The sequence below is a fragment of the Marmota flaviventris genome, chromosome 14 (genome assembly GCF_047511675.1).
Source record: "Marmota flaviventris isolate mMarFla1 chromosome 14, mMarFla1.hap1, whole genome shotgun sequence".
NCBI classification, from domain to species: Eukaryota; Metazoa; Chordata; class Mammalia; order Rodentia; family Sciuridae; genus Marmota; species Marmota flaviventris.
Window position 1 is genome coordinate 22,372,357 of NC_092511.1, and position 18,801 is coordinate 22,391,157.

The window sequence follows — 18,801 nt, forward strand, 5'->3', positions numbered from 1 at the left end:
ACCATTTTCTTGAATCAAAGGGCCCAGGAAGTGCAAAATTAACAGACTATGCATTTTTTTTTTTTTAAAATCTAGCCTAGAAATGTCTTTGAGGACATTGGTTTCTTACTTCAGGAGGCTCACTTGTTATTGTCAACAGCCCTAGCTCATGCAAAAACTTTCATTCCCAATTGTCTATGACAGCACCATATACCTGGTTACTACACTCCCAGTCCTCAGGACTTAACCCTGATGCACCAGGGTTCCCCAGCCCGACACTCCCCATGACTGGCCAGTCTTCCATTTTTCTTTATGACCTTCACTCTCTTCTCCTTGCTCTGGAACCCAAGTCTTCCTGTGGCCCATGTCCTGCCCAGGGAGACTCATTTCCTGTGTTTGTTTCAGCATGCTTGGCCTGGAAAGCTGGGAGACCATAAGGGGCTGACCCCACATGGTGGCAGGAAGAAACGTCTCTAAACCTCCTGGAACTGAAGGGCAGTTTGGAGGTATCAGTGCCGTGGAGATGGGAGTCAGAGTGACCTCACAACTTTTTAGGGGCCTGTGGCACACCAAGCACGGCTTTAGTCCTTCATTTCTACCTTTCAACATCTCGTAACAAAGTCAATTGTTGAATTCTACCAAATAAAAAATTCAGGTGGGTCCAGAGAAGTTACCAGGACAGGCCAGAGATTTTAGCAAGCATGAGGCAGATTCAAGGAGCTGAGGTTATGTGACTGGGGAAAGAAAAGCTGTCACGTGGGTAGGTAAGTCACAATTGCTGTCTGCGAATATTTGAAGGCCTGCCAATCTGGGACAAGGGTATTTTTATTCTGTGGGAAAGTCACTTCCCATGAGTAGAATTCAGAGGTGGAGCTTCCCTGAGCCAAGGAAACCTGGTCTGTGATTCAGAGCTGTTAAACAATGGAATTGGTGCTCCAGGAGGCTGTGGGAGACTCGTCACCAGTGGTATCCAACAAGGGCCAGGTGGTTATCTACTGTGGGTGCTGGAGGGGGAATTGCCAAACCGGGAGCAGACCTGAAGCTCACATCTGATCCTGGGCTCCCTTTCTCTTCTCTGCTCCTTCCATAGATAGGGTGCTGTGTGTGAGGCGACTGGGAGAAGTAGGAACTCCTGCGCCTCCACATCTGGTGAGGGACCCCTACAGATCTCCCCCCATGGCTGTAGTAACTCAGCCTTCTCTCTAATGGGGCCACTGTGACAGCATCCTGGCCCAAAGCCAGCTCACTCCAATGCAGCTAGCTCTGAAGACGGAAAACAGAACTGTGTGGGCTCTGGGATCCTTCATGGTTGATCTGGATATTGTCCTCTCACATACTTTTTATTACTATTTCTTAAAATAATCCATAGGATGTACGATCTTTGCTTGGAAAGAGAAGGGTTTTGGTAAGAGGGTCTCTAGTTCTAAAAAGAGAAGGAAAATGTGGGGGAGGGGAGGAGGGAGTCCCCTCCCCTGCCAGTCCTATGCTGCACAGAGGTGGGCATCAGGGCCTGCCCAAGTGACCAGGTATAGGCCAAGGCTGGGCCATGGCTAGATAGCCTGGCCTTTCTAGTAAACTGACTGTGGGAGCTGTGCTGCCCACAGACCCTCTCTGATCCCATGCCCTGCCGGGGCTCTGTCTCTAAATCGAAGTGTGAGTGGCTATCTCTTGGCTGTGTGGAGGTCCTTGGTTCTTTTGGCAGTCAAGAAGGTGTGTGAGGAGGGTAACATAGGATTTGCCAGTTAAAGTCAGGGATGGGGATGACTATAGAGGCTGGGCCTCAGGGAATGAACCAGATGCAGGGGCACAGTTTCCAGGGCACAACCCTGGCAAATGACTCAAGGCCTGCTGTGCCTCCATCTTCTCAGTCATAGAGGGGGGCTATGGCTTTCCCTAACTCTCAGGACATTTATATGCCTGGAACTGAAGGGCAGTTTGGAGGTATCAGTGCTGTGGAGATGGGAGTCAACATTTCAAACACTTGTTGAAAAAAATGGATTATTATTGTCACTTCTATCTTTCAGTTTAATCCTTTACTAAAGTTCTCATTTTGAGTAACAAAAGGTGATATTGAGCTTGGCCAGATTTAATTGTTCTAAAGTCCAAGCAGGAAGGAGGAGGGGATTGTGTGTGAGCATCCTCAGCAAGCGCTGGGCAGGCACCCTGGAGGGTGGGGTAGAGCTCTAAGTCTCTCATCAGTCCACATGGACATTGGAATAGACATCAGGAAGGAGGGAAGAGAGGGGTACCTGGCTGGTCTTGGGACCTGGCGTCCTTTAGGGTCCTGACCTGCCACTGGGGCACATGGGGTGAGAGTGTGCCTTGGGTCCAGCCACAGAAGCCATGCTCAAAGTTGCAGTAGAAACCAGCAGGGAGTTTACCTGTGGAGAGAGAAAGCACAGGAACACAGTCACTTCCAGGACTGCCAAAGGCAAAAATATGCCAGTGTCAAGCCAAGTTAGCCAGGCATGACCAAATTCTCTTCATCAATAACAGCTCCCCAGTCAGAATGCTGACTGCCTAATGATGCTGACTGTAATGAGGAGAAGGCTCAAGCCCCTGCTTGTGTATTTGCTGGTTCACAGTTTCCTGATTTTCAGAAAATAAAATAGTAATGATAACAATTCCACAGCATGGGTCATATCAGCCCAGTTTTTATACACAAGAAAGCAGAGGCTCTGAAACGTCAAAACACCTGAACAGGACTGGGCAGCTAGCAGGTAACACAGCTGGAATTGGAAGAGCACAGAATCCAGATTGTTAGCTTCTGGATTCTGTGCTTTTAATATGGATCCACTGTGAATGTTATCCCAGGAAAAGGCAATGAGCAGATCTCTAGAATACATTTCATTTCTTTCTTTTCTTTCCTCTCCCCTCCCCCTCCCCCTCCCCCTTCTCCTTCTTCTCCTTCTCCTTCTCCTTCTCCTTCTCCTTCTCCTTCTCCTTCTCCTTCTTCTTCTTCTTCTTCTTCTGTACTGGGGATTGAACTCAGGGGTACTTAACCACTGAGCCACATCCCTATCCCTTTTTGTTTTATTTTGAGATAGGGTCTTGCTAAGTTGCTGAGGCTGACTTTGAACTTGCAGTCTTCCTGCCTCAGCCTCCACAGCTGCTGGGCTTATAGGAGTGTGCCACTGCTCGTGGCTAGAATACATCTCTAATGGCTGACACAATGAAGAGAGCGCGGTGTAGTCGGTAGTGCTAGCTGGGCTTGGTTTGGGTATCTCAAATCTCAAATAACCTCTGAGTGCTGAGACACACATTGTTCTAAACCTTCCACTTGCTTGCCTTATTTCCCTAGCAGTAAATTGAAGCCATACGACTAGTTCTAGGCCTTGAAGGGTGAGTGGTTCCTCTGGATGAGGCTGTGAAAAGCCCTTGTGTATAAACCTTCAGTTCCTCTCTTTCCCTGCCTCAGCAGCTGAGGAATTCTTATTTCTAAGGGTGCCTAGTCAAAACACTAGGATGACAACAGGACTTCCCTCAGCCTGGGTCCCTGAGTGATCCTGTGGAGCGGAGATCCCTCCCACCCTGATCCTCAATGGTCGGGTTCTGGAAGCCATTGCAGTTTGGTGATGGATCATTATTGCAGCATAACCTGGCCTCACAATCCCTAGTCCTGCAGCTTCTGTCTCATCTGCTGGCTCAGCAGGATGGGTCCACAATCCTCTCTACACCAGACTGAACTCAGGCCCATGAAAGAGACCATGGTCAGCCTTCTGGTCCATGATTCTTAGCCTCCCATGGAAGGAGGAGGAAAGGAGAAGAGGGTTAAAGAGAGCCCACTTTTCTCCACCTTCCTCTGAGAACAGCTCTGGAAACTCAGTCCCAGGAGCTACTGGGCCATTCCAGGCCCTTACATGCTGTTCCAACAGCACCCAACGACTGCAGGCCATGGTGTGGAGAAGCAGGGCTACATCCCCACGTGCGGGAAGGAGCTCTCTAGCAGAGATGCACAGCTCGCTCTGTCCTTCCTCTGTCTCAGCCTCTTGGCAGCCGCAGGCTGACAAAGAGGGCCCTACCGCTTCCTGGCTATGACAGCACCTTAGTGAATTATTCTCATTTCCCCTCGATTCTCTGTGCATTTCACAGAGGCAGCATTATAAATTAAAACAGGCCGTCACTGACTTTGAGCATCTCTTTCCATTTATACCCCCCTGAAGAAATCATTTCCCCCCCGCATCCCGCATGTTCCTCTGATTAAAAATCCAAAAGCTAAGGAGATCTTCCTGTCTTATTTTTTACTCCCCCCCTCAAGGGATCCCTCATCCACTTCTTCTGCATAAACCAACTGGTGTCGGGAAGTGACCTTCCACAGAGCGTCTTTCACAAGGGTGCTTTAGAAACCAAAGACCACAATGGAAGATTCTGGCAGGCGATGGGCGGGTGGGAGAAGGGGGCAGGATGAGCTGAGGTTGCAAACCTATCACTCCCTCCTGACCCCTTCAGGAGCTGGAGGGAGAACGGAACCTGACTTTTGGGTACCGGCACCACAGTTGCACTGAGATCTGGACTGATAGGGCTCCAGTCCTAGCCTTGCAGTGACTAGGGGTCATAGTGCCTACTGTGTGACCTTAGGACCGTCCCTTCCTGTTTTAGAGCCTGGGGTTCCTTACCTGTGAAATGGGGTAATATTAGTATCTGCTTCACAGGACAGGTTTTAGGTCAAAATAAGGGAGTGTGGAAATACCTTGTAAACAGAGTTGTGCAAATATAAAATGGTGGTAGTATTCTTAATTATCATTCACGCCTGAGTGAGGGGCCCTCATCAGGGTAGGGCTCAAACACTACCTGGGGAGGGACAGACACACATCTCTTGGTGGCCTCTGGACAGGCCTCATCAAGGCTGCAGATGTGGTGGCTTTGCCATGTCTCCCACCAGGGCAGGAACGGGGAAAGCCGGACATTCTCTGTCTTCTGGAAGCCCATCTTTGTCCTAGCTGGCCTAGGGGGCAGGGTAAGCTGGGAGTGGAAGCCCTATTTCTCTTTGGCTGATTGAATGAGCCAGAGGGGGCAGGCAACATAGCAAGGCAGGTCCATGGACCCTTGATGTGGCAATTAAGACCCTGATGGGAGGAAGAGGAGCTGAGGATTCCCATGACCTCAAGCCTAGCAGGGCAGCCATGCTCAGCAAGAGGCCACCCCGGAGGGAGCCGGTGGGGAGGGGCGTCAAAACAAAGACCCCCGGTTGATTAGACCCAGTTTGGGAAATCAATGCTAAGGCCAACGGCTCAGTGGAAGGTTGGCTCATAAAGTTGGGTCTAACAGGGTCAACTCATCCTTTTATTTTGGGGGGTACCAGGGGTTGAACTCAGGGGCACTCAACCACTGAGCCACATCCCCAGCCCTATTTTGTATTTTATTTAGAGACAGAGTCTCACTGAGTTGTTTAGTGTCTCCCTTTTGCTGAGACTGGCTTTGAACTTGTGATCCTCCTGCCTCAGCTTCCCGAGCCTCTGGGATTATAGGCATACGCCCAGCTTCAACTCATTCTTTGATGACCCTCTTCTCATTCACTCTGAGCACCTACTCAGTGCTTTGGTACTTACAGGATGAAATGGGAGGGGAGGGTCTATCTTTTAATCTCTTGTCACTCAAAATGGTGTCGGGGACCAGCGTGGCTACTTGACCTGTGGAACTGTTAGAGGTGTGGAATCTGAGGTGCCATCCAGCCCACTGACTCGATTTGCATGTTAACAAGCGTTCCAGGCCATTCCCACGCACCTTGACATTCAAGAAGCATTGCTCTTGCCCACCCCCTTTCTGGGTTGCAGCCAGGTATGTCACTGGCTGGATGGCAAGCCGGGCTGTGTGTGGGTCAGTCAATCCCACAACATTTGGCAATGATGACACCTGATTCCACTCTAAGAGAGACGAATTGGTAGAGTCACAGAGATGTGACCTCAGCCACAGCCACAGGAGCTGCCAAGCATAAACTCCAGGCCAAATGACACTACTTCTTTTCCTCTCTGTGTGACAACTGTGTTAACATTTTTGATAAATATGTGTTATACATTTCCTTGAAAATATGGAGTCATGGGAAAAATGCTACAAGAAATACATCAAAATATTATGGTTATCTCTGAATGTCTGAGAGGGAAGATTATGGGCAATAGTTATTTTCTCCTGTGCACTTTTCTAGATTTCCCAAGTATTTTACCACCAGCATGTTTTATTTTACAATAAAGAAATAAACTTTTAAAAAACTGTTCTTGCCTGGCAGGAAGATCATCCCCACAAAACAGATGAGATTATTGAGTCCAGGGAGGGGCAATGACCTGTCTGTAATAGCTGTGAGCTCTGGACTGTCAGGGAAGGAAGTGGGGATACCTGCCCCCTTTCCGGGGAACCACATGACACTGAGGCTATTGGTTGGACACTCCAGGAATCCAGCAGACACCCTTCCATGGGTTACAGGGTCTGGGATGTCTCACTTGGATTTGGTAAAAATTTTAATTGAAAATGTTGAAAAAGGTCTTATGTTCTAGATGAGAAAACTGAGACCTGGATAGTGAAGGCTAATGATCTGATCCTGACTTGCTCCTTCACAGAAGGGAGACCTGGTAGCAGAGACCTGGACCTCTCTGACTTTTCCTGGTCCCTCTGTCCTGGATGAGTCTGTAGCTAGGTTTAGTGCTTAGCGCTGCCAAATGCTGAGACTCATGGAACAGAGGAGTCTCAGTGGTCCAGAGTGTGGGCTCTGGAGTCAGCCTGCGTCTGAGTCAGTGCTCAGCCTCTGGGTGAGTTTGGGCATGGACCGGCTTCCTTATCCCTGAGATGGGCGTCAGAGCATCGCCGGGGACTGTGGTGAGCATGAAATGAGTTAGCGTTCTGAGCAGCTCCTGGCCCATAGTAAACACTCCATAAATGTTAGCCGCATTATGACTGTTGTTATCCTCATGGTGATGGTGACCGGCATCAACAGTGTGACGGGGAAAAACAGCAAAGATGCCAGGGACCAGAGCGTGCACATAAGGAAAGAGATATTCACAAGGAGTTCTGCCAAGAACACAGTGGGAAAAGACTGGACTACCTCTCCTCCTAGCAACTGATTTCTGTAGCAAAGGAATTATTGGGGGTGGGGGTAGGGATTGTCCAGGGTTGAGCTGTCACTCTGAAAGCTGGTTAGAACAGGTTTTCAAATGTGGTTGAAAAGGCCACTGAGCCTCAGGCTCTTGCCCTCTGTACCCAAGTCAAGCTGTCTGAAGCTCGGAACTGGCCCTGGAAATTCATGATGGCAACCTCTGAAGTGGCGGGGAAATGCCCTGAGCTCACACTAATGGGCTGGATCCCGAAGGCTCAGTGCTCTAATCACAGCTCTGTCCTAGACCTGCTGTGTGACCCTGAACAAATCAATTACCTTCTCTGTGCCTTCATTTTCCCATTTGTAAATCAGGGCATGGCCTGCCTGATCTGTTGGGAAGTGGGTATCAAAAAAAAATTTTTTTTAAAGGCAATTGCAAAATCACACAGCTCAGAGGCACTGCTGGAATACTGTGGACACAAATTAACTAGAGAGGCTCAGACAGACTACTGCTGCAAGCATTGTGGGCTGGCCAGCCTGCATTTCAGGCCACATGTGTGGTAAAAACTCCGAGAAAGGCCAGGAGCAGAAACTATGGGACAAACCAAGCACTTCCTGCAACTCTTCACTGAATTTTATCTAAAAATACACTGCAAAAGCAATTCTGTTATAATTGCAAAACTTCATTTGAAAGCTTCATACAAAAATGAGGTTTTTAAAATTGAAAAATGAATGTCTTTATGGCTTCAATTAAGTGAATATAATTGAAAACCTTTCCCCTGCAAGGAGTCCAGTTGACTTGGGTGACACTGTTAAGATGTTAAAGCTATTTTGCAAACTTCTTCATAGGCCCGTGGTGTCTTAGGGTCTGAGTGTCTGAGAGGTAAGGCATTTGCTCCTGCCGGGGCCCAGGAATGAACATCAAAAACATTCTACACCTGCTTTGGGTTTTTAGAGCTTTGAGGACAGAAAACCCATACTTGTCCTGCTCCAGGATTTACCCCATTTCCTAGCTCAGCATAGGTGCTCTATAAGCACTTGCAGTTTCTCTGGCTCTGCAGGAGTGACCTCAGGGGACGCAGCTGCCAGGAGCCCTGTGTTCATGTAGAGTGAGTGGTGACTGGGTCTCCACTCTGCTCCTAAATACCAGTGTGGCCAAAACTCACTTTCCTTTTATACAGCTCAAATTTCCCAACTCATTCATTCATTCCTTTCAATCATCCAAGAGTCAGTGAGCACCTACACTGTACCAAGAATCATGAGGGATACTGGTGGGAAAGATGACCAGACCCAACTGCCCGTAGAGAGACAATGGAAATCATCTCCATGAAACAGAAGGGATCCATGTTTACTAGAATGGCTAAAATAAAAGAACAGATAATAACAAGTGTTGGCAAGGAGGTGAAGAAACTGGAACCCTCATAAATTGCTGGTAGGCATGTGTGATGTTCAGCTGCTTTGGAGAAAGGTTGAATAGTTTCTCAGATGTTCAATGCAGAGTTTTACCACATGACCCAGAAATTCTATTCCTAGGACTGAAACACCATGTCCATACAACAACTGTATGTGAACATTCACAGTAGCGTTATTCACAATGACCCCAAACTGGAAACCCAAATGCCAATGAACAAATGAATGGATAAGAAAAATGTGGTCTATCTCTCCAAGGCAACATTATTCTTCAGCAAAAAGAAATGAAGAAGTGATATATGCCACAACATGGATGAACATCAAAAAATGTTAAGTGAAAGAAATTCATCACAAAAGATCACATAGTGTATGTAGCCATTTCTATGAAATACTCACAATAGGCAAATCTACAAGAAACAGAAAATGTTTGGTTGGTTAGGGCTAGTGGCAGGAATGTTGGAGGAAACTGGGGAGAGATTGCAAGGGGCTCCTTTTTTGGAGTGTTAAAAATGTTCTAAAGTTAGATTGTGGTAATGGTTGTACAGCCCTATAACCATAAATACTAAGGAATATTAACTGTATATACACTTTAAAGGGGTGTAGGTCTATGAACTTTATCTCAAAAAAACTATTAATAAAAGTAAGGGAAATAATTATGAAAGCAGGATATACTGAGTCGAGGGGAAAGGATCTGAAGGAAGAAGACCCAGTTGTATTTTGGGGGATGGTCAGAAGTTTTTTAAAATTGGTTCTTGAGGTGGTCTTGAAAAAGTGGGAGTGACTTGGGAGGGGACAGGATGCTTTGGGCAAGGGAGACCACATGTACAAACCCAGGGAGGAATGAGACAGCTGAGAAATGGTTTGATGTGGCTGGATTTGGGGTGCACAGAGGATGGGGGGTTTGAGAGTGGCAGGTGGCTGCTGACAGATGGGGCTGGGAGAGCATGGGAAGTGGGCAGAGAGGGCTGCTAAAGTCACAGGACAGAGGTAGGGCTGACCTTGCGTGCTTTCTCTGGGCCTTAAGGATGCTGAGAGCATAACTTACAGGATCTTGTTTGATTTTTAATGGATGTTAGCGCAGGCCACAGAGCACCGTGAGTTCCTAGACCACACCTCGTGGCTCCATCTCTGGAACACTCTGTGTGGCCAGGAGAGCAGTCACCAGTGTCACTGGATGTCAGGAAGGCTGTCCAAGCACACATGCTTGGGGTGACAGGGTCAGGAGAGGCACAGGGTATGGGCCAGGGTGGGGCAGTCCCCGTCTACTCACTGCATAAGTGACCCTCGTCTTCTCCCTGGGCGCAGTCGTGGTGGAAGTCACAGGCCTGCCCGAGCTGGAGGACTGTCCCATTCCAACATGTGAAGGAACTCTGCAGGGCCATCTTGGAGCCTGGGGATGTTCCTGGAGAGCACACAGACACACATTCCTTGTCAGTTTCGGTGGCTCCAGGCACTGGCTGCCCTGAGAGAAGGCTGGAGGAGGGCCTGACCCTGCCCTGCCTTTCACAGCCCAAGGGCGACTGTGTCACCTGCACCTCAACCTGGCCATACCCAAGGTCAAGACCAGCAGGCTGAGAGGAAGTCAAAGGCCCTTACACATGCCCAAGCCTGCTGGGGATCTCCCAGCCCAGCAACGGTGAGTAGCTGGTGGTTGATGTTTGGTCCAGTTTCCCCAAACACTCTGGGGTCCGCAGACCCATGGCTTTTGTGTCGTGTGCCAGGTGGTCAGCCTCCAGGTGGCATCTCATCTGCACAGTCAGCTCTATCCTCAGGGTCAAATTCAGGGCACCAGCTGAGGCCACCTATCTCTTCCCTGTCCTTGACCCCAGTGTGACTTTCTGAGTGAATTCTAGAGACATACACCACCTTCTGTTGTGAAATGCAAAGAACACCCTTGTGAGAGTCGGACCTTCCACCTGGACTGGCTCTTCCATGAATGTCTGTGTGAGGCTGACCAAGTCCCTTGTCTATCTGGCTTCTGTCTTTCCTCCAAAAGGTGGTATTTGGACTATATCGCTAAGATTTATTCCAATTCTGAAGTTCTTAGATAAATCATATTATCCATGAGGGAAAGGAGAGGAGGTGAGTTATAATGAACTTATTAGCAGTTATTAGCTTCTATGCTAAGCATGATGCATTAGGATAATTAATTAGCCTCTGACCACGTGAGTCGATGCAGGCCCCATAGATCCAGCCTATAGAGAGGAGCCGTCTGCTGACTGAGTCGATGGCTTTGCCTGAGCAGCACCAGGCAGAGGCCTTGCTGGTGTCTCCTGCTACCCAGCTCTTTGTTGGCATGGGGTCCAGAAGCCTCTGCCTTCCCTGGAGATGAGTAGGTAGAGCCCCCACCTTAGCTGATCCTCTAAGAAGGCTGCCTAACCTTCTGCCTCGTTTTCTAGCTCCATTGCCATGTTAGCTGGCGCCTCAACAATCACCTGAGCTGCAGGGTTGTGTGATGGTCATGGGATGGTGCACCCTAGAATGTGCTAGCCATCCAGGTCCAGCCCACAGGTTCCACCTGCGACAACCTTCACACATTCTTCCCTACACTTGTTTGGCCTTGGCTCCATTCAGCCTGGCTCTGGAATTCATGGACAAGTTTCCATATTTTCCATCAAGCTGACCAAGCCTCTGGCCCTTCACCAGCTCTAGCTGGGCCTGCGTAGAAGGCATCTCTCTGGAGTCAGCCGGCTAATAGGCCCAAACAGCTGCATCGGAATCCCCAGAACCTAAGATGAATATGAACATTATGGTAAAAGGAACTCTGCCGATGTGGGTAAGGCTTGTTAGGTGGAGAGATTCTCCCGGATTATCTGGGTGGGCCCAGTGGGGACACAAGGGTCCTCATCAGAGAGAGGCAAGAGAGTGAAAGTAAAAGGGAGAGGATGTCCCGTTGGAAGCAGGAGGTTGGAGTAATGGGAGTAAGGGGCCATGAGTCACATGGGGCAGGAGGCCTAGAGAAGTGGGGAGAGGCAAGGACTTGGATCCTCCTTAGTGTCCCCAGAAGAACCATCCCCGCCCATCCTACAGTGAGCCTTTAGCCCAGTGAAACTGGGTCCAGACTTTTGACCTCCCGAACTGTAAGAGAATAAATGTGTGTTGCGTTAAGCCATTAAGTTTGTGGTAGTTCTTTACAACAGCAATAGGAAATTAATACACCATCCAAACCCAACTGCAGTTGAAATCACAGACTAAGGCAGCTGAGGTCCTGGTCAACTGAAGTCCATTGCAGCTTTAGATCAACTTCTCAGTTCTTTAGTGTGGTTTTGTGACTAGTCTTTATAGTTCTCTGATATTGCTACATCTATGCTTCTCTTCCTTACAGGGAAGGAAAAATGCCACCTATGTGTCCCTGTGCCTTGAGACAACCTAAGACATGAAATAGTTTAGAATGCTAAGTTCAGGGTTATGCATAATGAAAACTCACTTTCTTTCTATCCCGAATACCCTCAGATAACATGCAGGATGAAAATACCAAGGGAAGGTATGAGACTTCTGCTCATTCAAAAAGCCAAGATGTCAAATTACAGCTTTAATTTTGTGGGTCAATGTTCCACATTTCAGTTGGGTCCTACTGGAAGCTGGCAGGTAGAACGCTTCCCTGGTAATCTTGTTTAGGGGAAGCTCAGCCTCCTCTGATGGAGCAGAGGGGCTGAACTTTCCCCAGGTGCTGCCTATGGGGCTGTGCTGGGGTGCTGTGGGGTATGTCCCAGGAATCAAAGGCACAACAGACACAATACCTGCTGACACTAAGTCTTGTAAGGACCAGGACAGGGAGACTTTATTATCTCGACTTTGTAGGAAGAAATGGGGAAGCTCAATGACATTGCATATCCTCTCTGCCCCTCTTTCAGGGCAAAGATATTGCTAGGTTTGTCCCCTTCCCCGCAGCTCATGCGGGAGACATATGTTAATGTTATTAAGAGGGTGGAAATTTAACCCACTAAGATTTAGAAGCAGGGCCTTTGGAAACTGGTTAGATTAGGTCATTGGGGTAGAGCTCCCATGTTTCAATCCTGCTTGCTTTTTGAAAAAAGGAAATGAGAGCAGATAGACACAGATACAGTGTGCTCCTGCCATGACCTGATATAGCCATGGGGAGCCCTTGCCAGAGTCTGTGCCATGCAGTTTGGACTTCCAGTTGTGAACTAAATAAACTGTGACCTAAATAAACCTCCTGCCTTTATAAAGAAGTCTGCCTTCATTATTTCATTATAGAAATGAAAAACAGACTACATTGTTTAGGGTAATAAGAAAAGTTCTGCTTCACATCTGCTTGGTGATTTCATTTCCAAAGCATTTTCGCCACTTTTGTGATAATTAAACACAGGTAGGTCTTTATTACTCTCACTCCCAGGCCTACTTCAGAAAATGGCAATAGGAAATTAATACACCATCTAACTCAAATTTAGCTGAAATCACAGACTAAAGCAGCTGAGAGCCTGGTCAATCAAAGTCCATCGCAGCTTTAGATTAAGCAAATTTAAAAACCTGTAAAGTCTCCCTCAACCAATGGGTCGTGTTCCATTCACACCGGGCTTCCCACTGTACAGCTTCACAAACATATGAGCGTTTCCCACACCTTGTCATTCCCTGAATAGGTCTTACACTTCCTTTTCCTTCATTCTAAAAACATAAACCCATTGTCTAAAGTTTGGAAATGGAGTAAAAAGAAACAAAAATATCCGCCAGAATCCAGCCACTCACAGACCACCATTTTTAACCTTGATTTATCTTTTTTTTTTTTTTTTTTTTACAATATCCACTTTTCAGTTGTAGTTGGACACAATACCCCCATTTTATTTATTTATTTTTATGTGGTGCTGAGGATCGAACCCAGGGTCTCAAACATGCGAGGCGAGTGCTCCACCACTGAGCCACAACCCAAGCCCATAACCTTGATTTATTTTTAATTTATTTTTTTTCCTGCCTATGGTTTAAAAGTGTATACAGTCATGTCATATGTATATAAGGCCTTGAGATAATTAAGGTTATATCACAGGCTTTTCCAAGGGCTTAAAAATTCCCTCTATGAATTCCTTTTGATGGCTACAATCCAGTGTGATATGCGCCATCATTATTTAAGCATTATTTAATGATTGGGCTGCTAGTCTGTTTATAATACCACTTTGAAGAATATCTTTGAGCATAAACCTTTGCCTGCATTTCAGATTATTTTCATAGGATAGGTTCCCAGAGGTGGAATTACTGAATCAAAAGGTATAAACATTTTAAAGGCTCTTGATACATATTGCCAAATTGCTTTCTAGAAGTTAATCCAATTTACACTCTTCACCAGCTGTGTTCACATGGGCACATCCTTTCTGCTTCATCCTGGCCAGCCTCGAGTGTTACCATAATTTTTATTTTTAACTGAAGGTATCTTCCTGCTGTTTTATTTTTGAATTTCTTTGATAGTGAGGTTAATTTTTTTTTCACATTACCAGCATTTTCATTTATTTCCCTAACTTTGGTTTTTAGGAAAACCACTGTTTGTGCTGATTTATTTATTAGCCTCTTCTCCTTCAGCTCTTCCTCCTCCTTCCCATCCTCCTCCTCCTTCTTGTTTGCAGTACTTGGGGGTAGAATCCAGGGCCTCATTCATGGTAGGCAAATGCTCTCCCACGGAGACCCCCCCAGTCCCTTTATATTTCATATTGAGTGGCGGGAGATCATTAATAAGGAGGTAAAAGTATATCTGATATGTGTGACATAGCTTTTATTTGTTTGTAGTTCATGTGTATTTTCATTCTGCTTATACTGCACTTTAGATAAGGGTATTTACAATTTTTATGTAATCTGAACCTCTCCAGATTTTCCTTGTTGATTCCTCTTTTCCTATTCCTCCCTGCCCTTACCCACCTTCCCTTTACTGATTTCTAGATAGTTTGTTCCCTGAGGGATTATACAGTCACCAATGGCTGTTTTGGGGTTGCCCACCTCCGGGGGTGCCTTCCCACAGCTCCTCACCTCTCAGCAATGGAGGTGTGGATCTTCCTACCTTACCTGTGTTCTCCCATTGTCCCTCTCCATGGACAGTCCTTGGATATCTGTATCACGTTGCTTCTTGCATTTAACATGGTGGGCAGTTGGCCTAGTATTATTACTAGCTGTTTGTATGCTTGCCTTCCTCACCAAACCACAAGTGACTCCAAAAGAGGTGTCAAGTTTTATCTTTAGGGTCCATAACCAGTGCCTGGTATATAGGTCTCCCTATCTTGATATTTAGGAATTGAGCTTGATGTTTGGAATTGATAAAGGCCTGTAGTGGTCACACTGGCTTGCTGAGGGATTGGTGGAAGCCCACAGATTTTTGAGCTTTGTTCCTTGTCCTTTGTGCTGTGTCTGTGGAGGTTATCCAAGAGATGGGTGTCCTCAGGAGTGTGGATGAGGGGGCTGTGCAGAAGAGCAGGAAGTCAGTATCCCTGCCCTTCACCCACAAGCCTCTGCAAAGAGGGGGCCCAGGAGTTATTCTTTCACCCTCTGGGGGCCCTGGATGTTATTCTTCTTCCTGAGCTAGGCACAGCAGTAGCCTAGAGAAACTGTCTCTTTGAGCCCTGCTTCCACCAACTCTCCATCTCCTTCCCCAGCTGGAGAATTCCAGGCTCTTGGCAATCTCCTGCACACCCAGGGAGCTTTATGCTTATGAGATATTCAATTAGATGGACGCTGGGTACTCTGATCTCTAGTGCCAGCCCAAACTCAGAACTAATGGGGCGCAACAAAAACAAACACTCTGTCTCCTCAAGTTCTTTTTGTTATGGGGCCATAAATTCTAAGGAGGAAAGCACCGTTGGTGAATGGTTTTAATCAAGGGCCTGAGCTTCCTAAGCACCATCCTCTCTGTGGTTGTGAAACGATTGTTCTGGACTGTAGAGCAGGGTACCCTGGGGTCCTGGGTGGTTGTATCCCACTTCTGAGTGCCCCCTCCAGGGGCTTGGATGTGAACATTCACTCCTTATGTTTTAGTCAGCTTTTTTTGCCCCTGTGAGCAATTTTAGAGGAGGAAAAATTTATTTTGTCTTACAGTTTCAGAGATCTCAGTCAGTTGATGGCTGGCTCCATTGCTCTGGGTCTGAGATGAGGCAGAACATCATGATGAAAGGGTGTGGAGGAGGAAAACAGCTCAGGACATGGCAACAGGAGGCAGAGGGACACCAGGGACAAAATATAAAACCCAAAGGTAGGCCCCAGTGATCTGTCTCCTCCAGCCATACCTTACCTGCCTGTGGTTACCACCCAGGTAATCCCTATCAGTGGATTAATCCACTTTCTGGGTTACAACAATGTGTTTTCCTAATTCTTCCTTGTTTGAACCACATAAAAACCCATCAGAACAGTTATTATTCCCACTTGATTAATCAGAAGACTAAAGAAAGATTCAAGAACCTAAGCAATCTACATTGCTTCTAACAGTAAGACACCATGATACGTAACCAGTCACTTACTGGGTGCTTTACCTGAGGTCTCTCAGCTATTAAAGCACAGTGAGGTCCCAGAATATGGTCAGATGATCCCAGGGTGGGATCCTTCTTACAATTCAGATTAGTCTTCCAGGATCAGTGACCTGACACCTGTGAGAGTCTCCTGGGAAGTGAGAAACACTGTTGATGTTCACCTTTTACCTGGACCATTGGCATGGGTATCTCTGGAGGAGAGCCCTTGACACTGGTGTTTTTAAACGCTCCCATGGTACTTTTCAGGCATGCATGGTTAAGTACCACTTCCTTGGAGGGCTGGAGAAATCTGCAGCCAATCAGCAGAGTATCTAGGGCAGATCCTTCACCTCTACCTACCACTACCACTGGTCCAGTGAGGGTGCTGACCTCAACTCCTATCTCCAAGACCATTCCGTCTCTGATGTCTTGATTCTAGGGTTCTGGTCAACAGTTATTTGTGGCTATTTGTTTATGAGGTGGATTTGATGTAGTTAGTGCCAGCTTGATTAATGCTACTGTAGTTGGTGACACTCCCATGAAGCCTTCTGCCTCCTTATGCATCTTTACTAAGCCACTCACCCAGCAAACTTGCCTCACAGTGGCATTTCCTGTCTCAGTCATCTGTCATTTGCAACCTGGAACACCTCTCCCAAAACTGCATGGCACACTTGTTTGCCCATTTATCTTCTCTGTGAATGCAGTAGAAATTAGTGCAGATTTGCATCAGTGACACGTATAACCCAGGTCAGGTTCATGAATTGCTGTTCTACACCATGGGTGACTTATTGGGGTCATTTTCTGGGAATGACTCCTTTTCCCAAACTGTGCATTCAAAATAGACACCCACACATACACCCCTCCCTTGACCATGTCTTGGAGATATGATGCTACAAAATCTACAGAACGCTCCTAACTCAAATTTCTTTTTTAAACGAATGTCAAATTTTAGGGCACTTAATTATTTTTTAATTAAGGTGATTTATGTGGCATTTAAAAAAAGGCACATTTGTCTCAGTTTTCTGGCCATCTCCCACCTGCCTGCTCTTGCTTAACTGATGACACTCATTAAGAGTGGGGGGTTACTGAAGCTGCTTCTGTAAGAAGGGGGTCTTGCTCTTAAATTATAGTGAAGAGGAGACTTGAGTGGAGGAGTCTTACACTCAGAAGATGCAGAGTCAGGCCTGGGGATGGAGTTGGAGCTGTGGGGCTGGGCTGGGCTTCTGCCTGCCAGATGGAAACTTAATATTTTCTGGGACTAGGAGAATCAGGTGCTCAAGGATAAACAAGTCCAGAGCCATGAAATGGATGGTGACATGACAAGGATGTAGTCAAATTGTGTGTACAGGCTAACAGTTGCGGCTCTCTTGCTGACGTTAATGGGGGTGTTGGAAGGCCTGCAAACTGTGTAAATTAAGCCTGGCAGAGACCAGTTCTGCAGAGGGCTTTGGGCCTCATAAATTATACTGTGTACAACCTCATTAAAGAACTGGCATCTTGGGTTTCGACTCAAAATGTCAATCAGCCAGGAAAAGGCCTGGCTGTGGATGGTCACCCTCAGGCTAGGGAAGAAAGCACTTTTCTGGGATGTGGGAGAGCTGGTCCAGGCCCAGCCTTTCCACTAGCTCTCTGGGACTGTGAGCCAGTCTTTTTCCCTCTGGGCCTTAATTTCCTGGCCCTCTAAAGCCATTCATCCACATTTAGCATGGGCTGAGGCTATTGAACTGATGGTATGCCCTCAGACCCCAACTCAGGAACATGCAGGAGCTTGGGGGTCCCATTTCTTTGTGGGCCCCACTGCAGACCAACAGAAGCAGCATGTCTGGGAAGGTGGCCCTGAACCAGCATGTTCCACATATTCTCTAGGTGATAACTAAATACACCCAAATCTGAGAACCTCCAGTGTTGGAGAAATGCATCTTTAGTTCCTCTCCTCTTAGAGGAATCCCAGGCCTTCCACCAACCCCCGCTGACCTGTGCTTTCACTATGCTGAGTTCCTCCAAGGCCCAGTGTTCTGTTCTTTTCACACCCAGATTGCATTTCTGAGATGGCTCCAGCAGGCCCAAGGTCCACTCTGTTCAGTTTGTGTTGACGAGATCCCTAAGGGGTAGAGAAAATAACCCTGGGCTCCACTCTCCTTCTTCTACTTGTTGGAGGGGTGAACTCAGTTTGACCCAATTTAAAGTTTTCCTTTGTCTAAACTAGGAATGCCATCTAACTTACAGGATTCTGGTGAGGAACCTATGAAGTCATGTATATACAAAATAGTATGTGGATTCTTATTCTGAATTTTGGAGACTATTCCAAGGACTTCAGGAGAATTAACATAAAGGATGGGTGGGAAGGGGTCAGCAAGGGGCTGGACAGGCTGAATCTTGGGAATAGACAGAAGCTTTGGACATCTCTCACATCATAGAGTGGAGCTGAGGCTCCACAGGGCCAGATCCTGTCAGCAAAACAATAATGGAAACAGAAACCAAAATCTTTTCCAGAACAAATAATAGCTGTGAAAAATAACATATGCAAGATGAAATTTCAGCATTATTTGTTTCTGGAGTCACTTCACCATCAGAACTAGGTTTCTGAACCCAGCTTTGTCGGGGTCTAGTCCTACCATAAACCTCTGCTGGTTTCCACAGCATTCAATCCAAGTTGGGTGGCCTGCTTTGCTAGGTCATGTCCCTTTGATCTTTAACTAAACACCATGACTGGCAGCCTCTCACACCCTTTGTAGCCTGGTCTGGCCATCTCGTCATCCCATCTGAACAATTCCTCTACCTTAGACACCCCTTTCCCACTTGCCCGCTCTTCTCCCTGAAGGAAGCCAGGTGTCTCCCCGTGGGGGTGTTCTGGAAATAGCTATGTACCTTTCCCCTGGGCGCTCACCTCACTTTCTTGGTCATTGATGTCTGTGTTGCTAACTTCTCCACTACATCCCTGAGGCATGGGTC

At 47.0% G+C, this 18,801-nt stretch overlaps 1 protein-coding gene across 1 annotated transcript in view; it reads right to left on the reverse strand.

Annotated features, from left to right (window-relative positions):
• The window catches only part of Alk (ALK receptor tyrosine kinase), a 643,754-nt gene that overhangs the window by 107,819 nt on the left and 517,134 nt on the right, over positions 1 to 18,801 (reverse strand). Inside the window, exons 6-7 of the mRNA XM_027933420.2 lie at positions 9,684 to 9,815; positions 2,229 to 2,360 (exon numbers count right to left, since the gene is read on the reverse strand). Coding sequence (XP_027789221.1) covers positions 2,229 to 2,360; positions 9,684 to 9,815 — 264 coding nt within the window. The remainder of the gene's footprint in view (positions 1 to 2,228; positions 2,361 to 9,683; positions 9,816 to 18,801) is intronic.